General features: G+C 40.8%; 3 protein-coding genes across 3 annotated transcripts; 1 reads left to right on the forward strand and 2 right to left on the reverse strand.

Annotated features, from left to right (window-relative positions):
• The first annotated feature begins 2,567 nt into the window (after positions 1–2,567).
• Positions 2,568–5,851, forward strand: LOC137795023 (zinc finger protein Gfi-1b-like). Its single transcript, XM_068592235.1, has 5 exons — positions 2,568–2,718; positions 3,019–3,239; positions 3,681–3,797; positions 3,935–4,100; positions 4,665–5,851. Exons 1-5 carry the CDS (start codon positions 2,568–2,570, stop codon positions 4,841–4,843), a joined length of 834 nt encoding a protein of 277 aa, XP_068448336.1. The 3' UTR covers positions 4,844–5,851.
• Positions 5,852–7,039: 1,188 nt separating this feature from the next.
• On the reverse strand, positions 7,040–9,388 carry LOC137795143 (lysozyme g-like). Its single transcript, XM_068592450.1, has 5 exons — positions 9,286–9,388; positions 8,980–9,057; positions 7,651–7,847; positions 7,414–7,564; positions 7,040–7,336 (listed from the first exon to the last, which is right to left on the reverse strand). The coding sequence occupies exons 1-5, from the start codon at positions 9,287–9,289 to the stop codon at positions 7,200–7,202; spliced, it is 567 nt and encodes a 188-aa protein (XP_068448551.1). The 5' UTR covers positions 9,290–9,388; the 3' UTR covers positions 7,040–7,199.
• A 2,030-nt stretch (positions 9,389–11,418) lies between these two features.
• Positions 11,419–15,948, reverse strand: LOC137795142 (N-acetylmuramoyl-L-alanine amidase-like). The gene is made up of 4 exons (XM_068592449.1): positions 15,855–15,948; positions 13,321–14,181; positions 12,245–12,455; positions 11,419–11,973 (listed from the first exon to the last, which is right to left on the reverse strand). Exons 2-4 carry the CDS (start codon positions 14,162–14,164, stop codon positions 11,670–11,672), a joined length of 1,359 nt encoding a protein of 452 aa, XP_068448550.1. The 5' UTR covers positions 14,165–14,181; positions 15,855–15,948; the 3' UTR covers positions 11,419–11,669.
• Between the last annotated feature and the right edge of the window lie 2,105 nt (positions 15,949–18,053).

Here is an 18,053-nt window from a genome sequence, read left to right on the forward strand (position 1 = left end):
CACATCTCTCCATGTATTGACCTTTTATTCTTTGGCCTGAGCTGGGGCTGCCTTGCATGACGTAGTTTTGTGTTCCCACTTCAGTTTGAGAAGGCTTTACTTGAATAGGCCTGTTTAGTTCAGGGCCGTGCCTAACAGAATCAAAAGTAAGCATCCATGATAAGCCATGATAAGAGTTGGTTGAACTCTCTAAATTCTCAGGAAAAGATGCCTCATTGCTTCCACTCTTATCTCCTTTAGCATTGGGTAATTGAAGCCGTCCTTTACCAAAGAAAAGCAGATGAGTGAAGCAACCTACGCTTGGCCGTTGTGAAGCTTTCGTCACTCAGAGTTTTTTTTGTTCCCGGTGTCTTCCATCTGTGATTTGCGCCTTGCGTCTCTATGTCCATTGTCTGTTGGCACATCTCTCAACGTCCTCTGACTTCTCTACTCAGCCCATTTGTTTCTACTGAAGACATTGACTATTTTTGGAAATTAAATTATTCTTACATGTTTTTTTAAAAGGCTCAGTAATTCCCTGAAACAACTGGCTGATGGCGTTGCCAAATGTAAACAGGAGCAAACGTGCTAAGAACTGCAGCGTGATGCACATTCAGATGTTGAGTATTTTCCGCAGCAGGACAGTGTATTTGGACTTTATAAAGTCAAAATAAGCATTGCCTATGTTCATGTGGCTCATGTGTTTTTTTTTTGTTTTTTTTTAATAGTTTTTCACCTCAATGTCTTTATTCACATTTGCTTTTGCTGTGTCTTTTTCTCATAAATGTTCGGTTAGTTTTCATCAGCCGGCTTATTTTAAACCAGACCTCAATGGTTATTTTCGTAACAAGTGTTTCAACGTAGTGTGTCGACAGTTTCTGAAGAATTTCCAGCAACGTCGTCCACCACCCTCTTCCCCTCTCACGGTCTGTCTGTCTCTTCTCTAGATCAGTGTGATGTCGTGGTTACTTTAATCTGTGCACCACTGCAACACAACCATCCACAGTTTGCACCTGAAATGAAAAAGTGGTGTGTTTTTTTTGGGGGGGGGGGGGGGGGTTGTTTAGAAGTAGCTCTGGACAGATTTAGTGCTGCTGTCAGTGTGCAGCTTTTTGGTTTGTGTGTGAGGAAGCAGTGTGGTTGTCGCCTCCGTGGTGTCACAGCTACAACACTTCCTCGTCCTTCTTTGCTCTCATCACACCGACCCGGAGAGAACACGGCTTATAATCCACCTCAGCGTACACTGACCTCCCATGTGAGACACTGACTTCTCATGGCCTCAGAAGACTTCAATCTCAGTTGAATTATTGGTGTGAAGTTTGTGACCTTATGAAGAACTTCTGGGATGTAAAAATCTGGTGAGTATTCGCATATTTATTTCTTAAAACTATCTTCTAATTGCAGGTTAAATCAAAACTCGAAGAGTTTTTTTTTGTTGTTTTTTTACATTTAACAGAATAAACACATTTTAAATAAACACTGATTTTTCCTGATGTTTACTGTGGGACAAAAGCTTACTTTCTTTTTTCCTTCCCCATTATTTATTTTATGATCCTCTCAGATTTACCTCATGGCCCTTTGAAGGGCCTGAACCCTAGGTTTGGCACCACTGATCTAAACAAACTAAAAGTATGTAAAGTTGTTTTTAAACTAGCTCCACTTAAAAAGCTAAACTAAAGGGCTAACTAAAAATGCTAATACAGTATTTCATCTGTATTAACAATCTTACAATGTAATGTATGATTCACCGGGATTTTCTTCTCTACAGAACGAGTACTTTTACTGGTGATACAATTTTAAATGCAGGTCATTTTAACATTTTGGTACTTTGACTTAAAAGAACAGTGTGTCGCATTTCACGGGATCTATTGGCAGAAATGTAATATTATATTAATTTAAAAAATCTCCTGAAAATCTGAATGTTTTTTTCTTACGGTAACATATGCCGTTTGTATAAACGTATTGAGCGGGTCCTTTTCACAGAGCCGACTGGTGTTCTAAAAAAAATGTAAAAGATTGAACCAAAAGAAAGAGTTTTTTGGTCGAATGTGACGAATCAACCGATAAACTGGGGAAGCATAGGGAACAATTATCAAACCAAAACACACAAGAGAAGAAAACCTTGTCTAGAGCGCCCCTGTGTGCAAACATCTGCCAAGATCACAGTTCAGCATCCTGTCCAAGAACTATAGAGAGGAGGAAAACTGCCTGAATCCAGATGTGCAAAGAGCAGAGGCAGAAACAAGAAGGCTAACTTTAACTTAACTGAGTGAAAAGCCTGATACTGAAGTAAATACTTGTTGTTTTTGTTGTTTAATCTATTGTTTAATTCCAGCAGGAAACACACTTTTGAATGTCATAGTTAACAACAGTTCTGCTGCCATCAGTAAGATTTAGATGGGCAACATATATGTATCTGGTCGTTGTGACAACAAAGGCAGTGCCAACCTGTATGAATAAAAAACGAAACCTAGCTTTGCATTGGCGTGTCATCACTGACGCTGACATTTCTATTGACTACTGTTTTTTTAAACCTCTAGATCACTAAGATTTCTGGGTGTTGAGCGGTTCTTCTTGCCAGTCGAGCGATGCCTCGTTCTTTCTTGGTGAAGCGCGGAGGGCTGCACCACCTTGGGAAAAAGGCAGGGTCTCGGGATACTTCCCTGGAGTACTCCACGTCAGGAACACCAGATAATAACGCAGTGCAGGACCTTCCTGCTGCCAGCCCGTCTGATGGAAGTAAGCGCATTCAACCATTCAGTTTTAAATATTATGACGGGTGATGAGCTGTTTATTTTAGTTTTTTTATTTTTCATCACAAGCATGACTTTACAGACAGATAATAACTTTTAAAAAAAACACTTCCTAGATCACTTAAAAAAATGAAATGACTTGTAGTAAGCGCAGAAGTTTTAGTTTGTCCATTTTTGTATGATATTTTATGAGCTATTTCTTCTGATGAGATATAAGTGTATCAATCCAGAGTTTCAGTGTGTTGCGTGACTAGCAGCCAGTCAACCTGTCTGTCTTTGTACTCAGACTGTAGAGCTGCTGAGCCTTGCAGTCCCGTCATCACCAATACGTTCAGCCCCGTGGAGAAAGTGGAGTCTCGCCCTCCCTCGCCAGAGTTATGGTCCAGACCTCGCGTGATCTCAGGATATCCAGAGGAACTGTCTGTGGGCCTGGGAGACTTGACACAGCCCCATCACATCCTGAGGAAGACCAGGAGCAGTGGCTGCTCGAAGATCAGTGCTCCAAATGTACGGCACCCCTCCATTACAGAGTACTTCTTCAACCAAAAATAACTCTGAAGGATCAAGACACAGACCTACTTTAATGTGTATCAGCTCGAAGACAAATAGCTCAAGTGAAAAGGAAACCTAGAAGAAACGACTTGAGATAGATGAAATGAACGTAATTGCGGTGGATGTGGTGCTGTCAAATCATATAAACTCCCCATTAATGTGGCCTCAGGTTTGAGGAACATATACTAGGCTAAATGGATGAGGATCCAGAGTTTTAATATGAGTTGACTATAGCCGGGGTAAGACCGTTAGGTAAATGATAAAACTGGAAACTGAACAAACATTGGAGAAAAATGGGCAATATAAAGTCAAAAGTACCAAGAAATGTCAACTTTTGTTCATATTTAACTAGTTTCACCAGATTTATCTCTTTAATTTTATTGTCTTGTCTTGCAGATATATTCGTGTCTGTCGAGTTTAAAGACTCACATATGCAAGAATCATGGAGGCAGAGCACCAGCACACGTGAAGTCCAGCAGGACAGACACTGAGCGGTCACCATGCAGGGGCAAGGTCGGCAACACATTTCTGCTCCCGTATCTTACAGTCTCACAGTGATGATGATGATGATAATCATTATAATAAACCCTTACATGCACACATGAGGTTCAACACTTCTGATTCCATAACCCCAGTGGCCGTTGTTCTAGGAGAGGACGTTCGGCTGTACCGTGTGTGGGAAAGTGTTCAAGCGCTCCTCCACCCTCTCCACTCATCTGCTCATACATTCGGACACGCGGCCCTACCCCTGCCAGTACTGTGGAAAAAGGTTCCACCAGAAGTCTGACATGAAGAAACACACTTTCATACACACCGGTAGGTGCACTGGCTGCTTTCAATGGGCTGCCATCACTTGACAAATATCAAACTGAACCGCCGGCGCCCTTTTCTCATACCTCCCTTTGTTGTCTTGTCACTTTATCTGGGCCAAGGGATAGTCCAGCTTAACTTGTGTCAGCTGATTGGACAATTGAGATGTAACATATGAATTAGTAAGTGCACAGCTGGTTGGATTTGACTTTGTACAGAGCCAGACTAGCTGTTTCCAGTCTTCATGCTAAGCTAAGCGATCCAGCTGGTGGCTGTAACTTCATCAATCTTCTCCTCTCACACTCCCAAAATGTCAAACTATTTGTTGAAGAGAACAGCCAGCCTCTCAAATGTTTTTAAGTCAGTGTAAATCGACTAGCTTGTTTATTTTTTTATGTCCGTTGGACCAAACCAGCGATTGAATGATGTAAGGTAAAGTGTGCAGTCATTTAAAGCGCCACGCGTCACTGTCAGGAAAAACCATCAACCCGTCAGAGCAGCATTTAATGGACGCGGCCTGCAGCGTCCTGCCCTCTGCCTTCAATGACTCGTGCTGTGTTTGTGTGCCAGGAGAGAAGCCCCACGTGTGTCTGATATGTGGGAAGGCGTTCAGCCAGAGCTCCAACCTCATCACCCACAGCCGGAAACACAGCGACGGACGGCCCCACCGCTGTCCTCGCTGCCACTACGGCTTCCAGCAGCGAGCAGACCTCCGGCAGCACCAGGAGCTGCACTGCACCTTAGGCTGACTCGGACTCACACAGCCGAGGCGACATTGGCAGCCTTTCTTTTCTCTTCCAAAAAGGACCAAATGTCATCATGTTGATTGTTATCAAAAGAATGAATGTCACTCCTGAAGATGATTCGGTGTATAGGAGATTTCCCCCACATTATGTCCCTACCCTCTGCAGATCTGTGATCCAGAGGTTTTATTTAAAGTTCACACTTAGTGCAATAAACGGAGATATCATTTGTGGTTTTGTTTGGGATTATGTTCATTTTTCACAGCACTCATTGCAGAACACTTTTTGTAATTGGGGACTCTGTTAAGAGGATGCGAGTAAAGCAGTTAACTTTGTTTTAACCTGCATCAGTCCCCAGGCGTTGTATGGTTTTCTATCGTAGTCTCCTCAGCCATCACTTAAGGCATTTCCAGCCCTGGACTCTCTGGAGGTGATGCCAGCTATGAGAGCTGGAGCGATTCCATACCTGTCTGCCACACTTTTGATTATAGACCTGTAATTTTCCATTCTGCCCGCATCCGTCTGTGCCATGGTGCATGATGCCCTCTCGCCTTTTAGAAGGAAATCAGGATTATAACCTCAGGGGCAACAAACTTATGCATCTATCTTCCGGTCAATATATTGATGTAGTTAAGCTGCAGGTATGGAGACTGTAGATGGAAATGTCATGGCTATTTCTAACACATCCGTTCACCGCCTGTGTTTACCTGTTTCAGGTTGTCCCGCTTAGCTGTTTCCTTTGAGGCACCCGTAGTCGGCACCCTCAAGAGCTCACCTGAGAAATGTTTGTTCAGTTTGTTCGATTAGTTTGCGTCGACACACCTATGTGCTCAAGGGATTTTGCATATGTCAAAGCTGACAATCAGAATAGTTTCTCATATGTTCTTTAGTTATTGTATGTCATGAATCAGAAGTGTAGTATACAAATAGCCCTGCAACATATGTAATAAAATATAAAACATAGTTTTAACAACCCACAAAACTCATCTACAAAAACACTGTACAAAAAGGTTAATAAACAGACTATTAATCTTTTTTTTCTTCTTTTTTTTTTAAAACATGTTCATTATGTTTCAATATTGCACAAATATAATGAAAGAGCAGAGTTTGAAAATATGGCAATACTTCACAATAAAGTGATACAAAAACATAAACATGTCGTTTCCTGTTGTTTCTTATAAGGAAAGACCAGGTTATGGGTTTATATTCTGGGTTTGAAAATCAAGTTTTATTCAGCAGAAGAGCTAAACAACACAAGCTCCTACGAGTTCCTATTTTCTCCTCAGCTAATCCACCTGAACCTGAATATGAGGCTGAGTCTATTATTGAATAATGAGACCTCCTGGTGCGGCCTGAAAGGAAAGGAAGGAAGGAAGGAAGGAATGTACTGCAGCACCAGGACTGGGTAAATGCTCCAAATACAGGAGCTGCCTCCACAGTTAACTTAGCAGGACTACAGTAAATATTACTTTTCTCTTTTCAGCTATCACACAGGTTATCTGCTCACAGGATGAAGCATATCGGGGCTATTTGGCCTCATCAGTTCACGTCTTTCGCCATCTAGTGGCCATTTGTCGGTGAAACAAACTTTTCTGCAGATGTATATATGCGTGCAAAGATTTTAAATTCCAAACATGACAAATTATTCAGAAATGGTCCGTTTTCACATTACAAAGTTTAACAATGCTCGTTCATGTTTAACACTTGGCGGCGGCGCCATGCTGTTAAGCTCATGTTGTTTTTCTCACAAAAACAGTATCAGTAGAGCCACACCTACAAAATATTGTGTCTCAATCCAAACTAAATAACCGTATGCATTTAAATGACCAAAAATGCATTAAATATTACTGATCAGTAGAACCACACCTACAAAATCTTGTCACTTTTAATCGCTAAAATGTTATGTTAAAATGCCTCTATCATCTGTAACATCAACCAAATTCATCATGTCATATTCTCTAGTTTGTTGTACAACATTTGCATAGAAATGCTGAATTTCAATCCCTCCAATAAGAAAGAGGAACTTCTCTTCCTGGTATAGAACATGAATATGTTTTTTTTAGTTGTAATATAACTTTTATAACTCACGATAGTAATTGGTATCCACAAGATATGTGTGCATACTTGTTAAATAACTATAACATGTAATGGTATATAGTTATCCATTTTTCTTCTAAATGAAAACAATGAATACAACAATGTGGAATTTAAAGTGGAATTTTATTGGAATGCTGCTAAAAACTGTGCAACCACAAAACTTGTCAAAGATGGTCACGTTTTGATGGCTTTGCATTATGTTTATTTCTCTCACATAGCAGAGTGAGGATTTGCAGGACATTTCTGTCGGGCACAGCTCCAGGTTTCAAAAGCCCCCGTTGGTTTTGTACCACTGCGCTCTGGCAACAACATCATTGGAGTAGTCTCTTCCTGTCGTTCCTTCATCCACGCCGTCGTATGTTCTGACGTTTCCGTCCCCCATGTTGTAGGCCGCTATCGCTCCTGCAGAGACAAACACAAATGAGACGGTGTGACGAGAGCTGCTGCACGTCTGAATCTACTAATTCGGTCAAACAAACCTTTCAGCTGCTGCTCCGCGCTCCAGCTGGGAAATTTGTTGCGGATGCGTCCGATAAAATAAACCAAGATCTCGGTGGCTTGGCAGAGGTGTTCCTCACTGTCCCAACCACCACGTGCAGTGTGTCCACCTCCGTTTGGATTGACATCAACCTGCAGATATGGAAATGAATAGAGCCCTTTTGTGATGGGGGACTCTATTAGGAGGACGCGAGTAAAACAGTCGTATTCATCACAACCTGCATCAGTCCCCAGGCGTTGCCGTGGTCTCCCCAGCCTCCCTGTAAGCAATTTCCAGCCCTGGACTCTCTGGAGATGATGGCAGCAATGAGAGCTGGAGCGATTCCATATTTAGCTCCCACTGTGTTGATTTTAGAGCGATACTTTTCCATTCGGCCCGCATCCGTCTGTGCCATGGTGTGTGAGGCACTCACACCTGTTAGAGTCAAACAGAGAACAGGATTATGGCCTCAGCGCAACTTATTCATCTAATTTTCCCTGTTAATTAAGAGATATAGAAATGAGTGGTGTAGCGATTTAGCACCCACCCCTACATAGACGATGACTGTGATCTTTAAGAAATGTATGTGGCCGTTTCAGAGCACCGTGCGCCAAAACAACCAGACACAGGATGAACTGACATGAACACATGCTGATACTGATTCATGATTTATTTTAGCATATCCTTTTGTGTTGCAATTGACAGACATATACGTGCTGCGTGTGTGTACGTCTATATTTTTACTTTTTTTTTTTACATTCTGTGTACATTATAACTAAATGATTGTTTGTCCTTGTTTTTTTTTGTTTTTTTTAGCTTTCTTACTATTTTTGTCTGTACAATGAGCGCAAAAACAAGTAAAATTCCTGATATGTAAACTCATACCTGGCGAATAAAACTGATTTTGAAATATAGATATAATTACACACACACACACACACACACACACACACACACACACACACACACGCACACACACACACACACACACACATACATTTTGCTTTTGGTGAGTGTGATGCGCTTCTGTAGATTGCACCTTTAGCACTTTACCAGACGTCCATGTTTTGATATTCGAGACACATTTTAAACGTCATTTGCTAAATGGCTGATTTTTATTTTGTATTCCAGCTCACTGTATAATCATATGTTTTTGTCCAGTTATGGAATTTTTATGTTAATTTAACTTCTTTAAACAAACACAGAGGTTTCTTGTTCCTTACTTCCTCATATAACTGTGTGTTTCAAGTACAGTTTGGCCAAATCAAGAGGAAGTAAGAACAGTGGGAACAACCTCATATTAATATGCATATCACATATGTGTGAAAGGCTTCCTTGTGGTCTGATAATTCTGATAAAATTACATACTTGTTTTGCAAATGTTTTTTTCTCACTACATAGTGAAGAACAGACAAATTCCAGAAATTGGAAAGGGAGAAGATGGTTTTTCCCCTCCTGTTGTCTCTTCAGTGTCAGGATTCACTCAACATGACTGTTCTCTGTCTGCAACGTTTACTTTTTCTACAATTTCTGATGTAATCCGCTGATGTGTTTCTCTGTGTTTTACCTGAGCATTGGAGCTTGTCCTGCCGAGCTGTTTGCATCGAGGCGCCAGTAGTTTGAACGTTCATGATATTTCCATAACCTGTTGATCAGTTTGTCACATTAGTTGTCATCACCACACCTGCACGTCAACATTAACACACGTTACGAGGACTTGAAGGGACTTTCCAGTGACACAACACATCTTTACAACAACAAAGTAGTGAGCGGGCTACAAAAGAACAGAAAGTAAGACTCACAACATTGATACGGCAGGTAAAAACAATAGAAAGCTGAAAGTTATCAGCAGTAGAATAACACAAGCACTCACCCATGTTTCCTCTTCTGACGGTTTCCTTGAGCTGTGAGAGTTGTGTCACGGTGTCTCTGTTCACTCCTTTGTGCAAATGTGCCCGTATTTATACCCGGTTTGTCCGCTTTTATTTTCGTTATGTCATGCTTTCAGTTTCATTATGTCTCGCTCATCTCCCTGCCATTCTATTTGTGGCCACCAGGGGAGTTTTGCAGGGAATCAGGGAAACCAGCTGGTTTCTAAGAAACAGCCCTCTGACTGGAACAGGAATGATCAATGTGGAGATTTGCACTAAAGTCTACATCTGTTTCGTTTGTATCATTATTATATTTCACAGGCCTTTTATACGATATCAATTATTGCATAGCCTTTTCTCAATTTTTGTAATATTTAAATCCAAACATAGTACACAACCTGACCCCCCCGCCTACTGTAAAGGCTTCCCATGAATGCATGCACAGTGGTGTTTAGGCTAGATGGCTTATTTTATGAGTCAAATAGTAACGATGACTTCTTTCTCTCAGCATCCTCACTGTGAAGCTTTGTCTGCTTGTCTGTAGTATACTTTATTTTATTCTCTCTGCTGCAGCTTCCCATTGTACGACGATGACCTCTGCAAAGTAAACAGTCTGAGTTCAGCGGTGCGGGTCATTTAGTGTCAGCGCCTGAGGAAAAGTGCTTCACCTATAAGTGCAAAAAGTGTTGGAAAACGTTGGGCCTGCTGACCCTAAACATCTGTTGAACAGATAATGAATCTGCATTTTTTTGATAGTCAATTAATCTGCATGTCTTTCAGGCAAAAACACCTCCTCGGTATTTGGCTCCATATTCGTTTTTTGGATTGCTTGTCTGTGAAAACAGCATTTTCTTTTTTGAGACTTCGCCTTGGGTTTTAAGAGGTTGTTCTGGGAAACCTTCTGTCGTTCAAACCAAATAAATAGGTGAATTGATTAATTGAGGAAAGAATCTGCACACTAAGCAATAAAGAAAGTAATCAGTTGCAGCCTTTGCGTGTCCTTTCAGTGCTGCTATCAGCTGACTGAAGAATTTGGCCACTTTGACATATTAGTTGCACAATTTGTGCAACTCAACTAAAACTTGTGTGTGCTTGTGTGTGTAGATTAAAGGGCTCTATAGTAAGTTTGTATACTTTCTGTGTGAAACCTTGTTGTGTTTCCAATTCGTGAAAAGTAGACACAGAAGACTCAGACAGACACAGACTGTAACAAACCTTTGTGCTTTCACTTAAATGCAATTTTCTAAATTTCACTGTATGTTGTCTTCTTCTTTCCTGCTGTTCTTCACACCCCCGCACTGTATTCACAGTAATACCTCATAGTTTAACACACTGGTTCTGCTCTACGGCTTTATCCACTCTTTAGCCTTAAGCAAGTAATGGTGGTATTGTTCGGCACAAAAATACATCATTGTATGTATAAGGGAAAGACTTCTTTCGTTTGGATGTACTGAGTCAATGATCAGTGGAAAAATACTTACAATAAACAATCGAGACAGTTTACCTCATAAACTATACTGCAGATATTTTTGAGCGGACGTCACACATGGACTGTGAATGTAATGCTGTTCATACATGTAGAATAGATCTATGTGTGCTGCTTCCAGTTGTCCTAGATGCACTTTGCAATGACAACTGGAAGACTTGATGCAAATAAACATGGCATGTCTTAGAAACACTCCCATTTATTACAGTTGGCCAGTCTCTTCTTCTGTTTTTGGAGAAAATGTTTTCTGTAAAATCATGACAAGAGAAATACGATGATGGTAAAGTAGGACGGAGATTCTTCAAAGCGCCTTTTCTTGTAAAACTCTGTCCCACTGACAAAAAAAACATTAGTTCTCATATTCATACAAGCCTGTTTAAATTCACACCAATGATCAGAGTTGTATTGATCCATTGAAAGGTTTGTAAAAGCCTCAGTTAACATAAATAAAATCAAATAATCAAAAATATATTTATTTATTTGGTCTATAAAACTCGATCATATTGCTTAGCCTGATTACAAAATTCAAAGTTTCATATTGTGAGCATCTGCAAAAGAAGCTGAATAGATATTCAAAGTTGTCAAACAGTCAAGACGTTACATGCTATGCACATGCCATCCTGATGACCTTTGTATCTTTGGTGTACACTAGCTCAAAGTACATTGATATTGTTAGTTGTTAGGCCCTTTCAGGGGACCCAAACCTGCAGGAGCTCTAAAGAGTCTCAGCATTCAGCCCATGGTTGCCCCCGACAGAAAAAGAGTCATCCAAGAACAATTTCAACCAATGAAACTTGTTGAAAAAATTAAGTAAATAAAAAGCCCCCGCTGTGGCATTTATCATACCCTGACGCGCCATTAATGATGTTTGAGAATATCAAACTGGCAGCGGGGGTCCGGTCATTCCCTGAAGTGTTCCCAGCCTCTTATTTCTGAGAAGAGGGCGTCTCCAGGGCAGGAGGTGTAGTTCACCACCTGCCTGTGGCCTTGGGTGGTGAAGTTGGCAGCCAGCCATCCTCCATCCACTGCACATTGGACGAGACGATGACGCAGCAGGTCCAAGGCGTGGCGAGACGGCAGGGTGGCAGTGTAGTTACCAATGATTGACACGCCGTACCCGATGGCATTGTGCCCTCTGGTGTGTGTGCCCAGGTGCTTCCAACCTCGGCCTTCATAGACGTAGCCGTCAGAGCCGACCACAAAGCTGAGGGCGCAAAGGTGCAAAACTTGGTTGATATTAAGGCAACAATAGTGCCACATATTTTATACTGAATATACAGACATGAAAAACGTGGCATTCTTGGAAAAACTACCTCTCACATTAAATGGAAGTATATGGTCGCAACTTAAAAGAATAGTTCCACATTTTGATTAGTTCCATTAGTTTTTAAATCAATACTACGCTCATGTGTGGATTAATTACGGAGTTGGAGCCCATCAAAATCCAAGATCGAAGACGTCAGACCAAGAGTTACCTGTATCCTATGTCGCTCCAACCACGATCTTCCTGGTGGAAACGCTGCATGCCTCTCATGTCGCGAGAGCAGTTTGGGAAGGATAAACAGGGCGAGGATGGCTGATAGGTGTGGTGGACATAGAGAAATTGGACGGGCAGAGACAGTGGGATTGGAGTACCGCGGTGGGCTGTTGCCCCCCACTGACAGCGAGGGATGATTTGAGGGCAGTCTGGCGAGAGGAGGAGAAAGAATGAGGGTTAGAAAGCTGCGATAAGCTTATTTTTGAGCTGCTTTAAACCTATGTTAAGTCACATTTTTATGAAAAAATACAAACCTTACCTGGCTAGTAAAACAAATAGTGAACTCAACTCCTATTATCGCCTTATAAAGTTGTAGTTATTTATACATCCAGCAAACGAGGAGTAACGGCAGCATTTATTTGGAGTCATGTTTTTGTTTGTGAATGTCAGCCCGATCATCTTTTTCCTTTAACTTCTCACCTTGCTGCTGGGATGTACAAGTGTACACATGGGTGTACCAGTACATCCTGATGTCACTTTTTATGCCTGGTGAGATTTGTTTATGTAATGTTTTTATGTAAGATAAAGATTTTTTTTTTTAAATAACATCGGCTGATCTGATTCTCTACAATTACAAAATAAATATCCAAAATTGATCACGCTATCCAAGAGTCACCTGACCATACATACAGTGACAAATAGTCTGAAATAATGAGAAAGATGAGAGTGTTCTTTTACCAAGGGTTAGCTTTGGTGCCAGAATATAGATAAGCAACAAATATTATATATATATATATATATATATATATATATATATATATATATATATATATATATATATATATATAATTTACATTTTAGTTTTCATTCTGTGACAGTCAACAACATTTCTTTGAGTTTTAGTTTTCTGGTTGTAGAAAATCCCATTAACTCTAAAAAGAGTTAATGGGATTTGGAGACTTGTGGTGAATATTATTCAGAAATACAGTCGGTAGTGTAATGGATGAAGAATAATAGTTAGTTGAAGACCTATTTTGTATCTTAAAACACTTTATTGATAATTTCATAGCTCACCCCAGTACTTGTGCACAAAAGCCTGTAGGCCATCCGTCACCGCCTTGCCCACTTCTGTATCCAGAGCGATCCATTCTGTCTTCTCCAACTTCCAGACTAAGGCTAGTGTCTCCATCACCTGGCTGTGAAGATGGAGTGGCTCCAGAATGGATCGAGAGATCTCCCTTCGCCTGGCGCTGACATGCCTGGTCACAGCATCGAGACCCTGCCCCTCATGCAGAATAAAACTATAGTATCCTTTCAAAACCTCACTGAGGGCCTGCGGCTCCTCGGATGCAGGCAGGTTGCTGAAGTCCATGCCCAGTATAGCTCCATCCATGCCGCCATCAATAACAGCGTCGGTGGCCAGCGTGGCAGGCCGAGACAGCTTGAACAACTTAGGGCGTTCCACGTTGTCCCAGCACCCGTTAGGCCCCAGGCGAAAAGACGGCGGGAAGTCCTTGAGGCTGAGAAAGGACAAGCCCAGCGTCCTGCCTAAAGTGAGAGGGAAAAGCCCAACAGCTGGCGCCCCCTCCATTTTAGCTTTCAGTCCCGATTCAATTCCCAGCAGTAAGGGTACAAGGGCTACCGTGGTGCCATCTGGAGCAAGAACCACCCCACGTTCCTCTCCGTAATCTGTCACAATGTGGTGGATGGCCTTGTCAAAGAAGCTGAAGGACGAGGCATTGAGAATGGCTGTCTCCAAAACCTCCGCATCAGTGAGATTATATGAGGCTCCCAAAAAATGGATGGTCATCACGTCATCGTGGCCGGCGGTCCTCCGCAGGGCCCGAACCAGAGCCAGGGGGGACAGACCAGGGTTGGAGTTCTCCACCTGCTCCACGGCTCGGATGAAGCTGTCCATGTTCCGCAGGTAGGCGCCTGACAACAATGCAAATGAGGAACAAAAGAAGTGAGGGAAGAACGTTTCAGCACAACGAGTCAGTGATGGAACTCTGATTTCCTGAATGACATCACCAAAGACAATTTCACAAAAGCTTTCACCTCATAGAAAGAAGGGGGAACCAGATTAAATTTGGCAAGACAGGTCACAGTTCATGATACTGATGGGTTCATATTAAGATCACAGCTTTGGGACGCTACAGAAATGATTGGGGTGGATTAATATTTCATTTGGACCCTCCCTTTCCTTTCTGGACATCTTTCTTCCAATAATTTAAAATAAGACAGAACTAAGTTGGTGAATTTGTTTTACAAATATCAACTAAAAAGTTCAAAGCATACAAATGTAAGGTGATGTATCCAAATTTAAATATCTATGTCCTTTTAATACAATTAAAAACTAAATATTAAAGTTGATGCTGTGGCCTGATATGTGATCAGATGCTTGACTGCCAAATTACAGAGAAAAAAAGCACATTTGTATCACCTGTTTACAGCTTCATCAAGGCATGGTGGAGTAAAGTAGCTAGGTAGCTGGCTAACTAACGGACACATGGCTAGTTAGACAGCTAGCTAACTCCACCATGCTTCAAAATGCTTTACTGGTTACTTGTTGGAACAAGTTAGGAATACAACTCAACCTGAATCTTTTCAATGATTAGGCTCCCATTTGTCTAATTGGTAATTCTCCATAAATGTAAATAATGTTAAATTTATTATCTTATTTTTTTAGCTTTTGAATTTTTTAATTTGGTATTTATATATATATAATTATTAAATATATACCGATAATCATAAAAAAGATTTTTGTTTTAAAAAGTCTTTTTGACGCATCCCGTTTGCAGCTGAGGAGGCGCACACAGCTGAAGGGACCCGTCTACCTTTACCCTGTGGGAGGAAAGACCGCTCAGAGAGACTCCGGGTCAATGGAGCCGCCCAGGGAGAAACCCACCAGACACGGGGAGCCGCGCTCCACACACCCGCGGCGACCGCCCCCAACGCCTCCTCTCGCAAGTTGAGGACCGGGTCGCGAACCCCCGACCCTGCCGACTGGTGTGTGACTGGTGCAGCGCTGGTTAGCCGCTACACCACCGTGTCCGCCGAGAAGTAACACATAGAGTGTATATTTATCCTCTCTGTCTTCTCTTCTTCTTCTGTTTCTTTGCTGTTATATATATTTATATATAAACATTAGTTAAAAATCCATACGCATTGATAGAAGTTGTGAGTCATCTTTCAGTTCAAAAGTTCAAATGTGAGTAGTTTGCGTGATGCAGTATTGTGAGTATTGTGTTTCAGTGAACAGCAGAAGCTAAAGACCACCGTTGAGTGAACTTGGGATTCTTGTGTGAGAAAAATAATGTTAAGAACTTAATGGCTGACGACCAGTTACCCTTCGGTTTGCATTTATGTAAGCTACGCAAGGTGAATACAAGTTGTTTATTGTTACTAACTGTTAAATTGTAAAAAAAAAAAAAAAAATTAGCATTAGCATTAGCGATTAGCATTAGCGATTAGCATAATATGGTTTTCTTTGCTTTCATACTGTTAGCTCTGTATGTGGAACTTGTTAAGATAAGCTGGTGCTAAAACGCCATGAATCAGCATATGGACTAGGTGTTTAGCGGATTTATGTGATTCAGGAGACGGACCTTTGTGACTGAGAGGAATAGTAGAGCTCTTGTTGGACCACTATCAAGAGCTGCTACCCGCGCGTGCTGCTGTGGACCGTTGCTGCTGTTTCTTCTGCGCTCTGAAGCGCTCTTGACAGCACTCGTCTTTACCTATGGAGGTGGTTTGATATTATCTGTTTGTGATGAGTTAATCTGCATATTAGTTGGTTGATTTATTTGCAGAAAATGCCGAAAATAGTGTCAGCATTGTAAAGAAAGAAAGTACTTTCTTGAATGAATGATTATATATTTTAGGGAATTAGTGAACCACAATTAGACAGGTCGTAAATACTCCTTATCGACATACCAAAAAAGAAACTATGTCTGATCGAAGATTATAGCTCAAGATAACACAAAAGTTGACATATTTTGAATAACTCAACCTACCTGTCGGCCTGCTGTAGACAGTATTGAAGTAGCATGAAGCCAGAACAAAAAACAACAGTCCAAATAAAGTCATGTTGCAGCTCCTGCTCTTTTGCCTTTTAGAAGAAAAAAAGTAATTTTTTGTTCAACTAAAAACTAAGAGGGTTTCTCCAGACTAAATACAAAAGACAACCTAAAGAGGCAAGTAAACTGAAAAGCAGTAGTGCTCCCAACAACGTCTGAGTGTGTTTGTGTAGGTGTACGCATGACTGCAGTGTTGTGTCCTGATAGGGAAAAGTACTCTTTGTCCACTGTTGGCTCCAAATATTGATTCAGCCAACAGTTAGTTAAAGTTTGTCATGAGCAAAACAAAATCGTGGCCCCACAGTTAGGTTTATTACACAAGTTACAAATAAGTGCTTTTCCGAATAATATTGGGTTGTGTTACTCTTCACTGTCACGTAGGCTTGTACAGCTTATTTTATAAACAGCACATCACTCAACAAACAGTCTGTGAAAGATAAAGCAGATTTCATGGTTAACAATTACCACTTCATGCGATGTGAGCGTCTGTTGTGCACTCACAAGGGCCAGGGAACATTTTGATCACGGGAGACATAAACTGTCATGTCACATGATCTTTTAAGTCATGCAAACTATACGACTCACTTGTTGTAGATTGTGAATAAAGGGTTGTAGAAGTATAGTTTAAGATGTTAGTTCATTAAACAATTTAAACTCAAAACATTAAATATGAGTTTGTGTCAATATGAACCCACAAACATGAATCAATTAATACATGGTCAAACAATGAGCACGTCAAATTTATGGAAAGATGAATAGCTGTGATCTCAGTACACTTTAATAAAAAGAATTTAGCTGCATTACAGTTAGTGTTGTGTTCGTAAAATCCCACTGAGAAGCTTCATTTACATCCTCCTCAGTCATTTGCTTTGTGCTCCACACGTATATTTTCCCTTTCATTTAATCAATTGTATGAAACCTATGATTTCATCTTAAAAGGTGAACATACTGCGAGTTCAATGTATTCAATGTACCATGATTATTGATTTTTGATTTTACTCCTTTTCAGTGGAAAATGAGACTTGCAACAGACTTGGAACAGTTGATTAATCTTAATCTTAAAAATTAGGTTCTTGTTTTTTTCCATTGATGCCAACAACTATTTCCGTGCCACACAGCTGACGGAAAATCGTCCACACCCCCTTGTTAGTCAAAAACCTGTGACTGCATCTGTATTGACCGCCTGCAGCTGTCCTTGTATTGTTGAATCGCCACAACGCCCATGTATTGCAGCTGCACTTGTGCCACACGTTAAGCCTGTAATTATAGCATTGGGGTTTTTTATGCAAATCTATATGCATGTCTTTTGATCTGATAAAATGTCAATGAGTACATGAAGGTATGTTTTTTAAAAATAAATTGATCCTCGATCTCTTGGATGTAACGTTGTTTACATTTGGTGTTTTTAGAAATCAGTTATTTTACAATTCTGGATGCTGTAACTGGAAAGTTGAGTGTTGGGAAATAAAAAAAGGGAGGTAGGGTGAGTCATTTGTCAAGAGGACAAAGAAAGACTCCTCACTCTGCTCTGGTTTCACACATTTGAGATTTCAAGTTATTCAACTACTATTGAAGTTAGAATCAGTTGGAGGAGAATGGCCTATTTTATTATATTATATAGGCATATTTATCTTCAAAACAGCATACAGTCAGTAGATAATTACACTTTTAATAAATAACAATTTGACAGTCTACACTGTACTGGGAAAATATCTTAGTATGTTGAGC

This window comes from Clinocottus analis, unplaced genomic scaffold (assembly GCF_023055335.1).
Source record: "Clinocottus analis isolate CAN_PGR_092001 unplaced genomic scaffold, fCliAna1.0.p SCAF_27, whole genome shotgun sequence".
Lineage (NCBI taxonomy): Eukaryota > Metazoa > Chordata > Actinopteri > Perciformes > Cottidae > Clinocottus > Clinocottus analis.